We start from the raw sequence: 18,474 nt of genomic DNA on the forward strand, positions 1-18,474 counted from the left end.
TGTGGGATTTAAAAAAAAGTATCACTTAAGGAAGAGAAGCTTGATGCCTGACATATTGTTTTAAAATAGTTTTATGATGATATTTTAGCCTAAAAAGCAATTTATTGTAGTCCATTTATGGCGGATGGGTACGTTCTGTCACGCCTACAGGCCGTTCCTCCATCCAGAGATCAGCCTCTCCGGAGTATTGAGAGGCTGACTCCTCCCAACACACACACCTGCCTACAATCCACTCATCAGCACCCTTTATAACCCGGACTCTCACGCTGCCTCCTTGCGAGGTATTGCCACTCTCCGAGTCGCTGTCGAGCTACCTGCACTGTGTTTTGGTCATTCCTATTGTTTCCTGGACTCTTTGCCTGTTAATTCGCTGTTTCTGATCTACAGACTTTGTTTATTAAAGACTCTCTGCATGTGCATCTGGCAACCCTGTCTGAGTGTTACATGTACAGAGGACTGTAAGGCAAAACGTCCCCAAAGAAAACACATTTTTTAAATTATCACTGTTACCATCATCCACATTACATATATCAACTCAGAGGACACGTGTAGGGTCACTGGTCATCTTGGACAGTCAGTGAAATAGCTATATTACTGCTATAGACATCGCGACCCCTGGTTCCTATCACCACCCCTGTAAAGAAAGGCCAGTTTAACATCTCAGCCACTGAATTCCACATAAGTTTTGAGGTCCCCTTAAGCAAAGTTTGCAGTTTCGTTCGGTCAGGTGCAGGACTGTCTTCGTCAACCTCGTAATGAGTTGCTTTTAAATATCTAACGCAGCTGTGAACACAGTGGGAAGACGCTGAAAGATCAAAGAGGGTCAGCCTGGGAAATCGAAGCTCCAGGCAGGACCTCAGAAAGCGGCGATTCTCAGCGGAGCGCCGCTCAATAGCGCTGTCCTCTCCGCGCGCGCAGGCGCTGCACACCACTAGGTACCGACTGCCTTTCAGTTTTTATTCATTTGGCAGCTTTTGCGACCGCAGGGACTGAACAGGCACTGTGCGCGCGCACCCACCCAGGTGGGCGGTAAGCTGTCCAACCGTCTTTCCTCAGGTCCATTTAGCTGGACAGCGCTTTCCTGTGTAATTTAATCTGAGAGGAGTCTGCCTTCTTAAACACTGGGCCAGATGCCACTTGCTCAGTTTTACAGACGGAACTTTGGAGGCGTGGTATGCAAAACTGCTCCGTGCGCCCCGCCCACAATCAGCACACTGGGGGTCCTGTGACCGGAAGGTTGCCGGTTCGATCCCCAGCACCGACAGTCTATGACTGAGGTGTCCTTGAGCAAGACACCGAACCCCCAATTGCTCCCCGGGCGCCGTGGATAGGGCTGCCCACCGCTCCGGGCAAGTGTGCTCACTGCCCCTAGTGTGTGTGTATTCACTAGTGTGTATGTGGTGTTTCATATGTTGTTACAACAACGTAGACCTGCTACGCTGAAATGTAATCCCTCAGGAAGTTGTGATGTTATCTGACAACGTTTTGAGAACGTTTTGACAACCTTCTAGAATCCTAACAGGTTGTCATAGCACAAAACATTGGCAACGTTACTGAATAACGAGGTTATAACAACGTTGTGACAACCTTGTTCAGACAACAAACAACACCACCTTTTGACAACGTTGTAGCAACGCTGTAAGAAAGTAGACAGCGCTGTCACAATGTTGTGTGTTTTTGTCAATCTGTGGGTGAAGTGTCCATCATCTACTGTGTCCACTGTAAAGGTTAGTCCTGTGGCTGGAGGTGACCTTTACCACCATCGGAGCCGTTTTTAGTGCCCATTCCTGTAGGAGAAATAGTGGCCTCCTCCTTTTCATTTCATCGTGTTCTCTTGGTTCAGCTCTGATATTGCTCACAACTCTCTTTCTCGAGCTTTTACACTTTATTGCAGACCAAAAATACATGCTCCAAAAAGAAAGCAAAGCAGTCCAGAAGGTGAAACAGAACAGAATTCAGTTACTACCCCCCCCCCCAATAAATAAATAAATAAATAAACAAACAAACAGAACTTAATGTGAAGGATTCACTTGATATTGAGAAAGAATTAGATTCCAACTCAGTAGCTACAAGTAAAACTATTATGGCATGAATATAAAACCATCCTAATTGTAGTTCAGTACATGCAGCTGTTTGAATGAAGGTCCTACCCACCTCCCACCTGACACACACACACACACACACACACACACACACACATCTAAGGACTGGCACACATTCCTCCAGTTCCTCAACACGTTGAGCAGCGCTGCACCAGCAGCTGACCGCTGCCACCAGCCGTGAACGACCAGGCTTCAGCTCTTCAGTCTGAAATACTGCAGTTTTGTGGGAGAGAAAGAAAGAAAGAAAGACAGCAACGCGTTCGACACGCGGCTCGACCATGTCGCCAGTCTCAGCCGGCTTTGGCGCGAGATGAGCTCAAAGCGCTGCTGGGATCCTCCAGCCGACATGGAGGCGACTCCGGAGCCCCTGTGGTCCTCCACGCCCGCCCTGTACGACGAGGACGACGGGAACGACACTTCCAGCAATATGTTCGAGCAGCCCGACTGGCAAGTGGCGCTGTGGGCCGTCGCCTACAGTCTGGTCGTGCTGGTGTCCGTCGTGGGCAACCTGACGGTCATCTGGATCATCGTGGCGCACAAGCGCATGAGGACGGTCACCAACTACTTCATCGTCAACCTCGCCTTCTCCGACGCCTCCATGGCCACTTTCAACACGGTCTTCAACTTCGTCTACGCCGTCCACAACGACTGGTACTTCGGCTTAGGATACTGCAAGTTTCAGAACTTCTTCCCCATCACGGCTGTGTTCTCCAGCATCTACTCCATGGCAGCGATCGCCGTAGACAGGTGAGAAGATGAGCAGGGAGGCAGATTTCTCTCGCAAGCGTGCAGAGCCTCATGAAACCCCACCTGTTCAGACTGGTTTGCCTGCAGCTTTGGGCTGTGCGTGTTAAATGGTGCAGCAGGTTTAGTGCGAGTCCTACACGTGTGGACTTTGTAAACGAGCAAAAAAGGAAAACGCTCACTAAATGACAAGGAAAGGGTCAGTAAACGCCTGTGCTCTGCGCCACGTCCAGCATGTACTGCTGTAGGGGTTCCTTTGGCTTTAGCGCGCAGCTTTTCACGTCCTGCAGCACATTAGCTGATCAAACTGTACGAACTAACTGTAATATCCACTCTTCATATCCTAATTATTATATCACTAGTGTTATTATTTCACTAGAAATGCTGTAAATGGCCTGCAAATGCAGCTGATTGGTTATTGCACATCAGGTAATAGGGACTACTGTTTGCGCCAACGCAGCTTTTTTATTGGGGATCCGAGTTAAACAGCGGCTCTTATCTGTGCGGTGAAACGTGATGCTCTGGCTTCGACACTGAGCTCTTCTCATATGTGACACATCAGGTGATGAACTACATTTCCAGCTAACACGAGTGAATGACTTTAGGGAAATGCCATATATTCTCATTACTATGCAAAAGTTATGATTAGTGGACATTTGAGCAAAATAACAGGTTTGTCATTCATCTCATGGACATCTAGTACGTGTAGTGTGTGTGGCATACAAACATATATGTGTAACACAATAGGCATATATGACGTACATGCCAGCTTCATGTTGGATGAGGGTTTTATGCATCTCCTTGTTTCTTCCACAAACATCTCGATGAAATCGAAATATTTCTCCCCGACACATTTGCATAATTTAATATTCAAAGGCAAACAGACAACATTGTGGTTACAGGTTTACGTGGATGGAGTGCGTGTATCAGACCTATGTATGATCTATGTATTACACACGTCTGTTTTCTGTATGGGGTGGTTTGGCGCACGTGTTCCGTATCAGCGCATAGCGCCTCTCACCTCCCGAGGTGCTGAAACCCGTCTAGACCTCACATGTGAGTCACTTCAGCACTAACAGACCTGTAAAGGCAGGCACTTCAGCTGAGATGGAAAGGGTGGATCTGGTCTGCGTGGTCTGGGGGAAAGTGGGCGCTGCTGCTCTTCTACAGGCTTTGTTAGGTTAAGTGTGTTTTTATGTTTAAAATTGGAATTGGAGAAATGCTCTCTGCTCCTTTTTGCAGAGAAAAAAGTCTGTGTGTGTATGTATGTGTGTGTTTCTGTGTGTGTGTGTATGTATGTGTGTGTTTCTGTGTGTGTGTGTATGTATGTGTGTGTTTCTGAGTGTGTGTGTATGTGTGTGTTTCTGAGTGTATGTGTGTGTGTTTCTGAGTGTGTCTGCTGTGTGTGTTTCTGTGTGTGTGTGTAAATGTGTGTTTCTGAGTGTATGTGTGTGTGTTTCTGAGTGTGTCTGCTGTGTGTGTGTGTATGTATGTGTGTGTTTCTGAGTGTGTGTCTGTGTGTGTATGTGTGTGTAAATGTGTGTTTCTGAGTGTATGTGTGTGTGTTTCTGAGTGTGTGTGTGTTTCTGAGTGTGTCTGCTGTGTGTGTGTATGTATGTGTGTGTTTCTGAGTGTGTGTCTGTGTGTGTGTGTGTGTGTGTGTGTATGTGTGTGTAAATGTGTGTTTCTGAGTGTATGTGTGTGTGTTTCTGAGTGTGTGTTTCTGAGTGTGTCTGCTGTGTGTGTTTCTCTGTGTGTGTGTGTGTGTAAATGTATGTTTCTGAGTGTATGTGTGTGTGTTTCTGAGTGTGTGTGTGTGTGTTTCTGAGTGTGTCTGCTGTGTGTGTGTGTGTGTGTTTGTGGCTCTGCCTATGTCTTTTTCTGAGTGTGTGTGTGTGTGTAAATCCAGTGTTTACTGGAATGTTTACTAGAATGTATATACATACACTGTATGCACATTTATTAGGCAAGTCTTATTTTTGAGGTTTATTTTTATTAATCACCAACTACAGTGCTCTCATTTAATCATGAATGTTTAAGAAAGTAAAAGTGAGGTTTTGGCTTTCTTAGGAGAAGATCTATATGGGCACAATTATTGGGCAACTATTAATGTGCAGAATTATTACGCAGCTAAATGAAAAACACACATTTTCCCATCTCACGTTTTTATTTTCATCTGTTTAAGTGAGAATTAACATTGAACATTAATATGTCGAATGAACATTCGACATATTAAAAAAAATAATAATAAAAAATCAGTGACCAGTATAGCCACCCTTCTTTTCAATAACAGTGAACAGCCTTCCATTCATGGAGTCGGTCAGTTTCTTCATCTGTTGACGATCAACTTTTTGTGCAGCAGCAGCCACAGCCTCCCAGACCCTGTTCAGAGAGGTGTCCTGTTTTCCTTCACTGTAAATCTCCCGTTTAAGAATTGCCCACAAGTTCTCAATTGGCTTCAGGTCAGGTGAGGAAGGGGGCCATGTCATAAGTTTTTCATCTTTAATGCCTTTACTGGCGAGCCATGCAGAGGAGTACTTGGATGCATGTGACGGAGCATGTCCTGCATAAAAATCATGGTCTTTTTGAAAGATGCAGATTCTTCCTGGACCACTGCTTAAAGAAAGTGTCTTCTAAAAACTTGCAGTAGGCTTGGGAGTTGATTTTGAGCCCATCTTCAACCTGAAAAGCTCCAACCAGCTCATCTTTAATAATACCAGCCCATACCAGTACCCCACCTCCACCTTGCTGGCGTCTGACTCGAGGTGGAGCTCTGTCCCGTTACTGATCCAGCCACGGGCCCATCCATCTGGTCCGTCAAGAATCACTCACATTTCATCAGTCCATAAAACCTTTGAAAAATCTGTGCTTCTTGGTTCTCCAGCTAGGTTGCAGTTCTGGAATATGACAGAACTGGAAGATAATGGGTTCCTGGTGGCTTCACTCTTGATTCTGCTCAAATCCTTGGCAGTTAATTAGCATCTTTTTTTCTCAACACGTTTCTTGCGACCCTGTTGACTATTTCCAACAAAACGTTTGATGGTTCTCTGATCACGCCCCAATATCTTAACAATTTGTGAGACTTTTGGTAATTTTTGACTTTTCAGAGTCAGTTCAGTCTCTTTTTTGGCCCATTTTGCCTGAAGAAAAAAGCTGCCTAATAATTATGCACACCTTGATATGGGGTGTTGACCTCCTTAGGCCACACCCTCCCTCATTACACAGATACACATCACCTGCTATGCTTAAATCCATTAAGCATTCAAGTTTATCCAGCTTGGAGTTTGAAAATATGCCTAAAATTTATAATATGGTCAAAATATTCTAAGCCGCTTCTCCCTCAGGGTCGCCGGAGTGTGCTGGAGCCTATTCCAGTGGATACACCCTGGACAGGTCACCAAATAAACACTTTAATTAAGTTAATTAAGTGATACTGTTTTGATCCCACAACCGGGGAAATTCCATCTCCGCATTTAACCCATCCATGCAAGTGAAACACCACACACACACTAGGGGGCAGTGAGCACACTTGCCCGGAGCGGTGGGCAGCCCTATCCACGGCGCCCGGGGAGCAATTGGGGGTTAGGTGTCTTGCTCAAGGACACCTCAGTCATGGACTGTTGGCACTGGGGATTGAACCGGCGACCTTCCGGTCACAGGGCCAGATCCCTAACCTCCAGCCCACGACTGCCCCAAAGGAAGCTTGCATTGGCCGGGAATCGAACCCGGGCCTCCCGCGTGGCAGGCGAGAATTCTACCACTGAACCACCAATGCTTTTTACTGCCCAAATAAATATCTGCTTAAGTATAAATTTCTCAGGTGTTTAAAACTTTTTCACCGTACTGTATCTGCTGATGCTAATGCTAATACTGAGACATAAACTTTCCTAAAGTATGGAAATTGTGACTAGTGACCTTAATTAGCATTACAAAGAAAAGTCACATTTATTTCTGTAGGGTCACAGATTCAGTAAAATAAATATATATATTAAAACCGTAACCCAACAACATCCCACAAGCCCTGACTGACACACCGACACTAAATGGGCTGAGTTTATCTCAGGCAGGGAGTAGAAATACCGGAGGCCCTTCCATCAATGTAAAGAAAATAAAGGAGACGATTGTGGACTTTAGGAAGACTGGCCTCTCCCCTCCACAACAATGGGGCAGCTGCTGAGGTGGTCTCCTGCTTCACATATCTGACAGGCTCGTCTGGACCTACAACACATCCAGCATAGTGAAGAAGACCCATCATCACCTCTGCTTTTTGAGGAGGCTGAAGTTGGCTGGCTTTGGCATCTCAGCCCTCATTTCCTGCTTCAGGTATGTGGTGGAGAGCATCTTCACTTCCTGCATCAATGTGTGTTACAGCAACCTCTGTGCTGCAGCCAGACTGGCACTGCAGCAGGTGGTAAAGACTGCACAGAGGATCATTGACTACAGCCTAAACACCATCAGTGACATTTACAAAAGCAGGTGCAGGGAAAAGGCCTCCTGAACCGTGAGGGACTCTTAACACCCTGCTAGCAGACTGTTTACCCCCCTCCATTCAGGTGGGAGGCTACACAGCGTTAAGGCCAGAACTACCAGGCTGAGGAACAGCATCTTCCTGGAGGCTACAACATAAATTCTGCATCTCACTGAACATTTTGTTGCTGTTATCACTATTATTCCCCCATCAGGGCACTGCTGCAATTTGAAGCTAATACATTTTAAGATTCTATAAATTCTATAATCTTTACTGGACAACTGTTGCCTTTACTGGGCACTGCTGACATTGCTGTCATACATATGTTACATATCACAGCCCAACACCGTGCAGGACGCTTGGCATTTGTCAGAGAACACCAGGATTGGCAAATTCACCACTGGCGCCCTGTGCTCTTCACAGATGAAAGCAGGTTCACACTGAGCACATGAGACAGATGTGACAGAGTCTGGAGACGCCGTGGAGAGCGATCTGCTGCCTGCAACATCCTTCAGCATGACCGGTTTGGCAGTGGGTCAGTAATGGTGTGGGGTGCCATTTCTTTGGAGGGCCGGCCCGCCTGTTCCCCAGACCTGAATCCGATTGAGCACATCTGGGACATCATGTCTCGCTCCATCCACCAACGCCACGTTGCACCACAGACTGTCCAGGAGTTGGCGGATGCTTTAGTCCAGGTCTGGGAGGAGATCCCTCAGGAGACCATCCGCCACCTCATCAGGAGCATGCCCAGGCGTTGTAGGGAGGTCATACAGGCACGTGGAGGCCACACACTGAGCCTCATTTTGACTTGTTTTAAGAACATTACATCAAAGTTGGATCAGCCTGTCGTGTGTTTTTCCACTTTAATTTTGTGTGTGACTCCAAATCCAGGCCTCCACTGGTTAATAAATTTGATTTCCATTGATGATTTTTGTGTGATTTTGTTGTCAGCACATTCAACTTTGTACAGAACAAAGTATTCAATGAGAATTTCATTCATTCAGATCTAGGATGTGTTATTTGAGTGTTCCCTTTATTTTTATATATATATACACACTGCTCAAAAAAATAAAGGGAACACTCAAATAACACATCCTAGATCTGAATGAATGAAATATTCTCATTGAATATATATATATATATATATATATATATATATGTATGTATGTATGTATGTATATGTATGTGTGTGCGTGTGTGTGTGTTTTTCTCTTTCGGGCTTCATTCCTCATGAAAATGAGGTAACTACACTGAGAAAATGATGATGAAGGAAGTGATTCTGTGCCCAATGTCACGATCGGCCCCTCCCGGTCCTGTCCATGTGTTCGTGTTTTGTTTTGGTCTAGTCCATGTGCCTTTTGTTTTGATCCAAGTCCGGCTCCTTGCTTGGTTACTCTGCCCCTGACCTGTCACTCGTTTACCCTTATGTATTTAAGCTCTGTCTTTTCCCCTGTCTGGTTGCTGGTCTTTGTTTGAATTGTTGTTTGGATGTTTATGCTTGTTTGAGTTGACTTTTGCTGTTTGTTCTCTGTGTTTAGCCTGTGTTCATTTTGTCATGTCAGTCCCTCCTGCTCTCCGTATTGGCTATTTGAACCTGGACCGTTTTAACCATGACCCTGGATTTGCCCATAATAAATCTCACTTGTCTCTGCACATGCGTCGGCCTCAACCTCACTCTGCGTTACACCCAAACATCACACAACATCCTTATCCTGCTGCTGTTACTCAGCGTGACTTCCCAACAAGAAAGTCCACTTCTGTTATTTATTTACATAATGAGAAATATGCTTAAGCAGCACTGGGTTTGGGAGTGTAGTGTAGTCTATATTATTATGAGGTAATCTTTTTGTGTTAGTAATAGTAACAGTGTCACTTCTGTCCCTGACACAGGGCAACACTTTCCCTCTCCACAAATGGAAATGACGTAGTGTTAATGTTGAGCACTGTAAACAGGTAAAACTGTGTTTTGTCTGCACTGATGTCACAGCTGTATTTATTAGTCTCCCTTCATCAGAAGAGAGCTGGCATAATTTCTACTGAATTGTTGCCAACTGTTCCATGATTTGCAGTTGCATCACGCAAAATCATTGCATTTGGTCTGATTTCGAAATGTGTGTTTGGCATTTAAATGTATGACTATGGTGGTGATGTCATTCATTTACCTCAACAGATACATGGCCATTATCCACCCTCTCAAGTCAAGACTCTCCTCCACCACCACTAAAGTAGTGATTGCTGTCATCTGGGCTGTGGCTTTCTCCCTGGCCTTCCCTCAGTGTTTCTATTCCAGCACTAAATTCTACTCTCACCGCACTGTCTGCATGGTGGAATGGCCTGATGACTACGGAGGGAAGCACCAGCTCTCGTAAGAAATACCAAAAAGCCTTTCTTTATTGTTTTAATGACATATTCTTAGCTTTAAGAGTAAATGACTTGATTATTGATTTAATCTTCTATGGTGGTCCTTAAACAGAAGTCTAATTAAAGAGGCATCTCCTTAAATACAATATTTGTTAGAAATGTACTTTGGACTTTAAAGACAGATTTGCCAAAGATTTAGTTTAACAATGGTTCTTAATGGCATAAAGATGCAGGACGGCATTCTCCCTTACAGACCGAGTAATTAATGCTTCTATGGGCCGGGTTCCCAGACATTGATTGGGCTTAGTCTTGGAATGAATGGCGGTCTCAGTGGTGAATTACTATTGGAATGTCCAAGACTAGGCTTACTCCATGTTTGGGAAACCTGCCCTAAAGTGAGCATGACTTGGACAGTGCCTGCTATTATATACGTATTGGTCTTTTATTAGTGATTGTTTTATTAGTAATGTCATGCTGGTGTATAGTGCATGATCTAAACACTTGTTACAGTGAAACATTATTTAAACTCTCCAGGTACCAGATTGCTGTGATTATCCTGATCTACTTGCTCCCCCTGCTGGTGATGCTGGTGACCTACAGCCTGGTGGGCCAGCGCCTATGGGGCAGCAAAATCCCTGGCGAAGCTTCAGATCACTATCAGCACCAGATACAGGCAAAGCGCAAGGTCAGCTTGAACATCCTTGCTCATGATTCTGGGTAGATTGGGTCATATTGATGAGTGCTTGACACTTGATTGAGATTTCATTAAGTCTGTGTGCTTACTGCATACGGGCATTTATAAGTGATACTTTTTTTAATCCCACAAATGGGGAAATTCCACCTCCGCATTTAACCCATCTTTGAAGTGAAACACCACATACACAGTGAATACACACTAGGAGGCAGTGAGTACACTTGCCCGGAGCGGTGGGCAGCCCTATCCATGGCGCCCGGGGAGCAATTGGGGAGAAATGTATATGTATACAGAGACACAAAAGTACCTCTATACTATCTCAAGATAATGCTCTCTCTCTCTCACACACACACACACACACACACACACATCATCTAAGCTGCTTATCCCTCTGGGTTCCGGGGGATCTGAAACCTATGCCAGCAGTCATCGGGTGGAAGGCAGAATACACCCTGGACAGGTCAGCAGTGCATCGCAGGGCAGACATATACAGTATGTTCATATATGTGAATTTCATTTTCTTCTCTGCTCAGTTAGAGACCTCCTTTTTGTTTATTTACAACCTCAAACTAGAAAAAGTTGGGACGGTATGGTAAATTAAAATTAAACCTGAAAACAGTGATTTGTAATTCATTTTTGTATAAGTCAAGTTACACTGAAAACAACAGAACAGAACATTTACCTAATAAATTTTGTAGTTTTTTTTTTCAAAATAAACACATTTTAATTTTCTTTCCACGTATTTTAAAAAGTTGGCGCAATAAAGCATTTACCACTTCGTAATGCTGCCATTTCTTTTCACAGTACTTATATTTAAGGACTGCAGACACCAAGTGACGACGCATTTCAGGTGTAATTCTGTCAAGTTTTAAGGTGCAGCATTACAGGGTCTTCGTTCTCACGTTTTACATTTTAAAATGCACCCACATTCCCAGCACCCTCTTTTGCCACAGCCATGCCTTTGTAATTTGTGCAGAATGTGGTTTTACACTTTTGTCTTGATGAAATATGCAGTGCATCCATGGAAAAGATGTCATCTTGAAGGCAGCACGTTAATCAAAAAGTCTATGTACTGTTTTGCAGTTATGGTGCCATTACAGTAGTGGAAGTTATCGTTGACAAGGGCACTGATAACCCCACACCATGGCAGACCCTGGCTTTTGGACTCCTTTTCAGCTTTGGTCTGGAGCAAATAGCATCCATTTCTTCTAAAAAAACCTCTGATCACCGCCTGACCGCAATAAACATGTCCACTGTGTGATGGTCCATCCCCGATGCCTCTGAGCCTAGAGAAGTCAACAGCACTTCTGGATATGGTCAATATTAGGCTTCCTTTTGGCGTAGTGCAGTTTTAACTGACATATGTGGATGTAACTACATATTGTAGTGCTCGATAAAGGTTTGTCAAACCTTTAGATCACTTATAGATGAGTGACGGTCGGAGAGCACAGTTATTCAGCTTAGGCTTGTGTCTCTGCCCTTTGTGCTCTGAAATTCCTCGAGTCTGTTAATTATGTTATGCATCATAGAGAGTAAAATATCCAGTTCACTTACTATCTGTCTTTGAGGGATGTTGTTCTTGAATATTTCAATCATTTTCTTACACACTTGTGGCAAACTGGTGGTCCTCGGCCTCTCTTTGCTCCTAAAGGACTAAGCCTTTTCTGGATACTGCTTTTGTATCAAATCACAATTACAGTCACCTGCTGAAAATCACATCATTACTTAGTTCTTTTACTTCATTACTATCCCTAAATTGTCCCGTCCTGACTTTTTTTGGAATGTGTTGCAGGTTTGAATGGCAGGAATAGATCTACAAATAAAATGAAGTTGACCGAACAAATCATGAAATCATTGTGTTCACACTGTCTGCAATGAAATAAACCTCAAAGTAAATTTTAGAAATCACTGCTTTGTTCCCGAGTGGCGCAACCATCTAAGCATGGGCTCTGTCATCAGGAGATCACGAGTTTGATCCCTGGTGATGCTGCAGCCGTCTGTAGCCGGGAGTCCAAGAGAGCACAGTTGGCCTCGCTGTCTCTGGGTGGGTAGGATGGCCCTCCTTCTCCCCCCCCCCCCTCACTCAATGTGATACTAGTCAGTGCAGGTGTCTGTTAGCTGACGTAACAGATCAGGCGCTTTCCTCCGAGCGTGGTCGGCTGTCCCGTGACGTTCGAAAAGAAGTGGTGGCTGGTTTCACAGGTCTCAGAGGAAGCCTGTGAAGCCATCACCCTCCTAGTGTTGGTAGCATCGTGTGATTGGGGGAGACCTAACTACCGGGTGGAACTGGAGACTGGGGATAAAATCACTGCTTTCTTTTTCATTTGCATTTTGAACAGCGTCCCAACTTTTTCTGATTTGGGCATGTAATTTCCTGTCAAAGACCAATAAGGACATGTTATTCATTGTTCAGCAACAGAAAAAAGCAAGGATCATATACTTCACAGAGAATGACACGAAAGCCTCCAACACTAAGTATAATAGAAAAACTGTCTGTATTTAATTTGTCCGCTCTTTATTTTAGAGGACTGTCACTTTAACTCTTCCATCCTTCTGGTCTTAAAACCAATGAGCTACAGCTTTGTCCTTCCAACAAACACTGCTGCTAAAGGACTCGCTGACTTACTGTTCCCCTGTAAAGCGCTGAGTTTGACCACATTAGCTGCCCTGCACGTTTCTTGCTCATGTGCATCTTAAATGGATGAAGGTATTTCTGATTAGATTAGATATAAGATAATCTATTGTTTCCTACAGGAGAGTTGTCTTATTTTAATAATAGTATCTTTCTGTTTATCGCTCCTGGCCTCCAGGGCCTCCTTTGTTATCTATATCCATTTCCAGATTCCTGTGTTGACTATATGCGTTATACGTGAAGAAAGACTCATACTTGTTTACTCTTCGTTAAAGGTGGTGAAGATGATGATAGTGGTGGTGATGACCTTTGCTATATGCTGGCTACCCTATCACATCTACTTCATACTGGGCAGCTTCAAGAGGGACATTTACAACCAGCATTACATCCAGCAGGTCTACTTGGCCATCTTCTGGTTGGCTATGAGTTCCACCATGTACAACCCCATCATATACTGCTGTCTGAACCAAAGGTAAAGATTTACTGTTCCTACTGGAGCTGAAGGAAGGCAGTGGTGTGAGTCTCATTCCATGCCTTTACAGATATGTATGGAATGAGTATCTCAGTGTTAGTTCTCATTAGTCTGCTAGACTTCTGGTGTGTGCTTATAGATTAAGGCAGTGTTTCTGATATAAGTGCATATTGAGCTGCTTTTACAACTCCACAGCAGCACCGCTCTCACAAAAAGCGCTGTCTGCTATTATATCCATAATACTTCTGGTCCATCTTTGGTCACAACTGTAAGGATAAGTATGGATACATATAATTTAGCGTCGTTTTTTGAGAAGGTGATTAAGCCTAATTCTGAACGACACAGCATTTTTAGTGGAGATTTTCCATTTAAAAAAGAAAATGTGGTTCAGGACTGGGTTTAACTACTGTGTTGAAAAAAGAACTTGTTTTGTGAAGTTTATTTGATAATGGCACACATTTCCATTCAAATAGAGTCTGTATACAAAGAGATTTCAGTTTCATTGGAATAGAATTCTCTGTGGCTCAACATTCATTCATTGAAATCCACTTTCATTCATTTTTGTCAATTTTCCATATAAAGTTACTTAAAGACATCACACTTCATGTATTTAATGGCATCATATTTTCAGTTGATAAGTCTCACAACCCTGTTGGTTAATGTTTTTTGAGTGTGTCTGGGAAAGTGATCCTTAAAGTAATTAAAATACAGATAATACAATAATAATACATTGTGATGCTATTATTAAAGTGAGAATAATAGAGACCGTCATTTTCATGTAGGCACATTAGACAATAAGTCGAAAACATAAAGGATCAACAAGGATAGGCAAACCAACATCGTAATATCTCCATATGTTCCAGTATTATCCATCCATCCATCCATCCTCAACCGCCTATCCGAGTCCAGGTCACGGAGGCAGCAGCCTAAGCAAAGAGGCCCAGGCCTCCCTCTCCCCCGCCACCTCCTCCAGCTCTTCCGGAGGGATACCAAAGCGTTCCCAAGACAGTCAAGAGATATAATCCCTCAGTATTACTTGGAATAAACTATATTCACATTAACGTACATTAAAAGTGAAGTCTTCATTTTTGAAGACACATGTTTTGGGTTTTTTTGGATAGTCATGGTAAATAAATGAGGTCATTATTTAGGAATTATAGATATAGGTAAAAGCATTTGTGCCATAGTAGAATCAGATGAATTACCTTGCATCTGATTCATATCACTGTGTCTATTTTTTGAGTAGGCAATAATAAAAACTCGGACCTAAATGCTTTCAGATAGTGTAAAATGTAATTGTACAATGTATTGTGCTAAACAACATAGTATAAAAATAATAAACATAAAAAATTCTATTGAGAATAAAAAAAAGTACAAATATTGAACATTTAAAGGCTGTTCACTGATGACATGGTCACAGCATCTGTCCATCAGGAATAGAGCAAGTTGGAGCAAGTTTAGGAATGAGCAACTGGGGTGGCTGACTTGTTAACAGACCCATATCCTACACTTTTCTTGCATGTTATTTTATTTTGTTCTGTAAGGTCCATTTGTAACTCTTATACAGTTTACATATCACAAACAGTCATAATGCATTTATACTTGACCATTTTACAAACTCTCTTGAATTAAACAAGCTGATTTTGTTTTGATTTGATTTTGAAGACTGAGCAGTTGTAGGCTAAATCCATGTATATATTTAAATGCATTGGTTTTCATAACATCACTAAAACATAATTCAGATCAGGCTGTTTCTGCAGCTTGGTGTCCATAAATGGCTTATTTCATAAAAGTGACAGAAAGTCCATGAAATGGGCTCTGTCATCAGGAGATCACAAGTTTGATCCCTGGTGATGCTGCAGCCGTCTGTAGCCAGGAGTCCAAGAGAGCACAGTTGGCCTCGCTGTCTGTGGGTGGGTAGGATGGCCCTCCCCCCCCCCCCCCCCCCATCACTCAATGTGATACTAGTCAGTGCAGGTGTCTGTTAGCTGACGTAACAGATCTGGCGGTTGGTGCTTTCCTCCGAGCGTGGTCGGCTGTCCCGTGACGTTCGAAAAGAAGTGGTGGCTGCTTTCACAGGTCTCGGAGGAAGCCTGTGAAGCCATCACCCTCCTAGTGTTGGTAGCATCGTGTGATTGGGGGAGACCTAACTACATAAAAGTGACAGAAAGTCCATGAAATGGGCTCTTTAAATAATGACCAGAGGTGGACGAAGTACACAAATCATGTACTTGAGTTAAAGTAGAGATACCCAAGTTAAAATATTACTCCAGTAAAAGTAGAAGTCCTAGTAGAAGTGCTCCCAAATTTGACGCTGCTGTGCTGACATAGAACCGTGTGCTGCACTGGGTCGGTATGACCAACAGGCCAAAACAAGCTCAGAACAAAGTGACCGCTGTGACCTGATTGGTGCTCTGGCTTTGCGCTTCTTTCGTTTTGACATGTTACGTTTTTATACACAAAGAAACCAAAAGGAACGACAGATTTCTTAAAATGTAGGAGGAAAAAGTCGGATATTAGACTCTGAAATGTAGTGGAGTGAAAGTAAAAAGTCGCCCAATAATGGAAAAACTTGAGTAAAGTACAGATACAGGAAAAAACTACTTAAGTACAGTAACTAATTACATTTACTTAGTTACTGTCCACCACTGATAATGACGTAGGTAATATTCTACATTAGGTACTAAAGGTTTTGGGGAAACAGCTAATATGAAGACAGTGTTTACATGCTTCTGAGAAACATACCCCTGGATTAGATCTCACAGGTGATGCTGATTATCCATTTTAATCTCTGCTTAGTCTTAATCTGTTATGGGAAGCTACTGTTCCTTAAAGAGATTTAAATCTATTAAACATTTGGGTTTTAAGTTAGAAAATGTAGGCAGCTGGAACAAAATCCTACAGCAGATTTTTGACTTTCTAAACCTGAAGCTTCCAGCACTGGGGTAGAATACTTTTAGTCAACATCTGCTGCGTCTCCTCAGATTCCGGTCAGGATTCCGGCAAGCATTCCGTTGGTGTCCACTCGTCAAGGTCTCAGAGGAGGACAACATGGAGCTGCAGCGCATGAGAACCTTCCGGACCACCCGCAGCTATCGCACGGAGACCACCAGCATGATGTCCCGGAACCATGCTAATGCTCTGGAGGACGCCACGCCCAAGCTGATCAAATCCTAGGTTCACTTGAATGAAGACTCCAGACAGCTCAGAGTGAGAGAGGGACCTCCTGCAGCCTGGCACACTCACATCACCACCAAATACCTCACTAAGGAGTTTGAACGCTGCTCCTGTTGAGTTCTATAGGGCTGTTGTTCAGCTGGAGTAGAAGGGTACTCCCATGGCATAAGCACTAAGTCTTAATTGTCACTGTTCTTTGTTGTGGTTGGTTATTTTAAGTGTGCCACCTGGTTTTGTCGATCATTATGTGCGAATAGGTGAATTGCTCAAGCTGTAAATACTGCCTCAGTGTGAGGTGGCAGCTCTCATTATAAAAAGCAACTGCTTGAGAGGTGAGATGTGAAGATCCAGTAGATCAAACACCTCTTAACAGTTTTTTTAGCCAGGCATCTGTGCCTCAGGTCAAGTATTGCTATAAAGCAGGACAAGGCAACACGTAGTGTAGATACATTTACAATGGTGTTAGGTTGACAGTGTAAGGGAAAGGAGGAGGAAAAGGGATCGCTTGATGTAGATGAAACTGCTCTTTGTGAGTTTATAACACCTGAAGTAAGTGCTCATATAGGCCAAAGCTCACTGCAATTGTACATACAGTGTCGTCTGTGACTGTCTGAACAGTATTTCAATTGTGTTGTTGTGGTGTTGGACTCCAACACCTTGAATTTGAAATTAATCAGTGACTGTGCAGAATTTCAGCTTTAATTTGATCATACAGTATATGCATGTATATCGGCTGAACCATGTAGGAATTAAAGGCCTTTTTATCCTTAGTCTTCCCATTTTAGGATAAAATTACCTGGACTGTTTCTTGGCCAGTTGTGTGTGCTTTCTTTAGTTCATGCAAAAGAGAGCTAACAAAAAAGTCTGTTATCATTGCTTCAGTGGCAGTAAAGCAGGTCATCCTGAAGCTGAAATAAGCAGAATTAATCAATCAGCCAAAATATTAAACATGTTAATAGATGATTATGAAGCTAGAACATATTGGTAAGTTCAGCATTGGCAAAACAAGTTGACCGCAGTAATGGATGATTGAAGAATCATGAAGAACAAAAACCCATTTCAGCTGTCAAACAGATCAAGAGCGCCTCTCAGAGATGTGTCAAAGAACACCACAGAGAGAAGAACACACAAGCAGGACACCAGGGGTTTATCACAACATGCATATGCCTTTAGAACAGAAAGGCTTGGGTACTCTTCGCTTGAGACAAAGTTAGATGGACAGATGGGGACTGACAGAGTGTCAGAGTGATGAAATGAGGAAAGTAAGGAAGAAAAAGGAACTGCTTCAGCTGTGAAACCCGTCGGGCTTCTTCACTGAAGATGAATTCCAAACTGCACAGTAAGGCTTATAAGTTAAGTGATACTTTTTTAATCCCACAAACGGGGAAATTCCACCTCCGCATTTAACCCATCCGTGAAGTGAAACACCACATACACACTAGTGAATACACACACACTAGGGGGCAGTGAGCACACTTGCCCAGAGCGGTGGGCAGCCCTATCCACGGCACCCAGGGAGCAGTTGAGGGTTAGGTGTCTTGCTCAAGGACACCTCAGTCATGGACTGTCGGTGCTGGAGATCGAACCGGCACAGGGCCAGTTCCCTAACCTGCAGCCCACAACTGCCCCGTATTATAAACACGTTTATGTCTAAACCAAACCTACTAAAACTCAAACGACCCAAAATGTACTGCTAAAGCATCTGTGGAGTTGTTTCAGGACCAAAGAGTAGAATGTCAAGTAACTCACCTAACCTAATCCCCAGTGAGGACCCATTTCACTCGCTGAAGACTGAACCCCCAAAATAAGCAGCAAGGGCCAGTT

At 43.5% G+C, this 18,474-nt stretch overlaps 1 protein-coding gene and 1 non-coding gene across 2 annotated transcripts; one reads left to right on the plus strand and one right to left on the minus strand.

The window, feature by feature from the left end:
• Positions 1-1,540: 1,540 nt before the first annotated feature.
• tacr2 (tachykinin receptor 2) lies at positions 1,541-18,101 on the plus strand. The gene is made up of 5 exons (XM_037538418.1): positions 1,541-2,849; positions 9,485-9,679; positions 10,210-10,360; positions 13,277-13,473; positions 16,458-18,101. The coding sequence occupies exons 1-5, from the start codon at positions 2,413-2,415 to the stop codon at positions 16,648-16,650; spliced, it is 1,173 nt and encodes a 390-aa protein (XP_037394315.1). The 5' UTR covers positions 1,541-2,412; the 3' UTR covers positions 16,651-18,101.
• trnag-gcc lies at positions 6,551-6,621 on the minus strand. Its single transcript has one exon. It is a non-coding gene; the product is annotated as a tRNA-Gly (tRNA).
• Positions 18,102-18,474: the final 373 nt, after the last annotated feature.

Source organism: Pygocentrus nattereri, chromosome 5 (assembly GCF_015220715.1).
Source record: "Pygocentrus nattereri isolate fPygNat1 chromosome 5, fPygNat1.pri, whole genome shotgun sequence".
Classification (NCBI taxonomy): domain Eukaryota; kingdom Metazoa; phylum Chordata; class Actinopteri; order Characiformes; family Serrasalmidae; genus Pygocentrus; species Pygocentrus nattereri.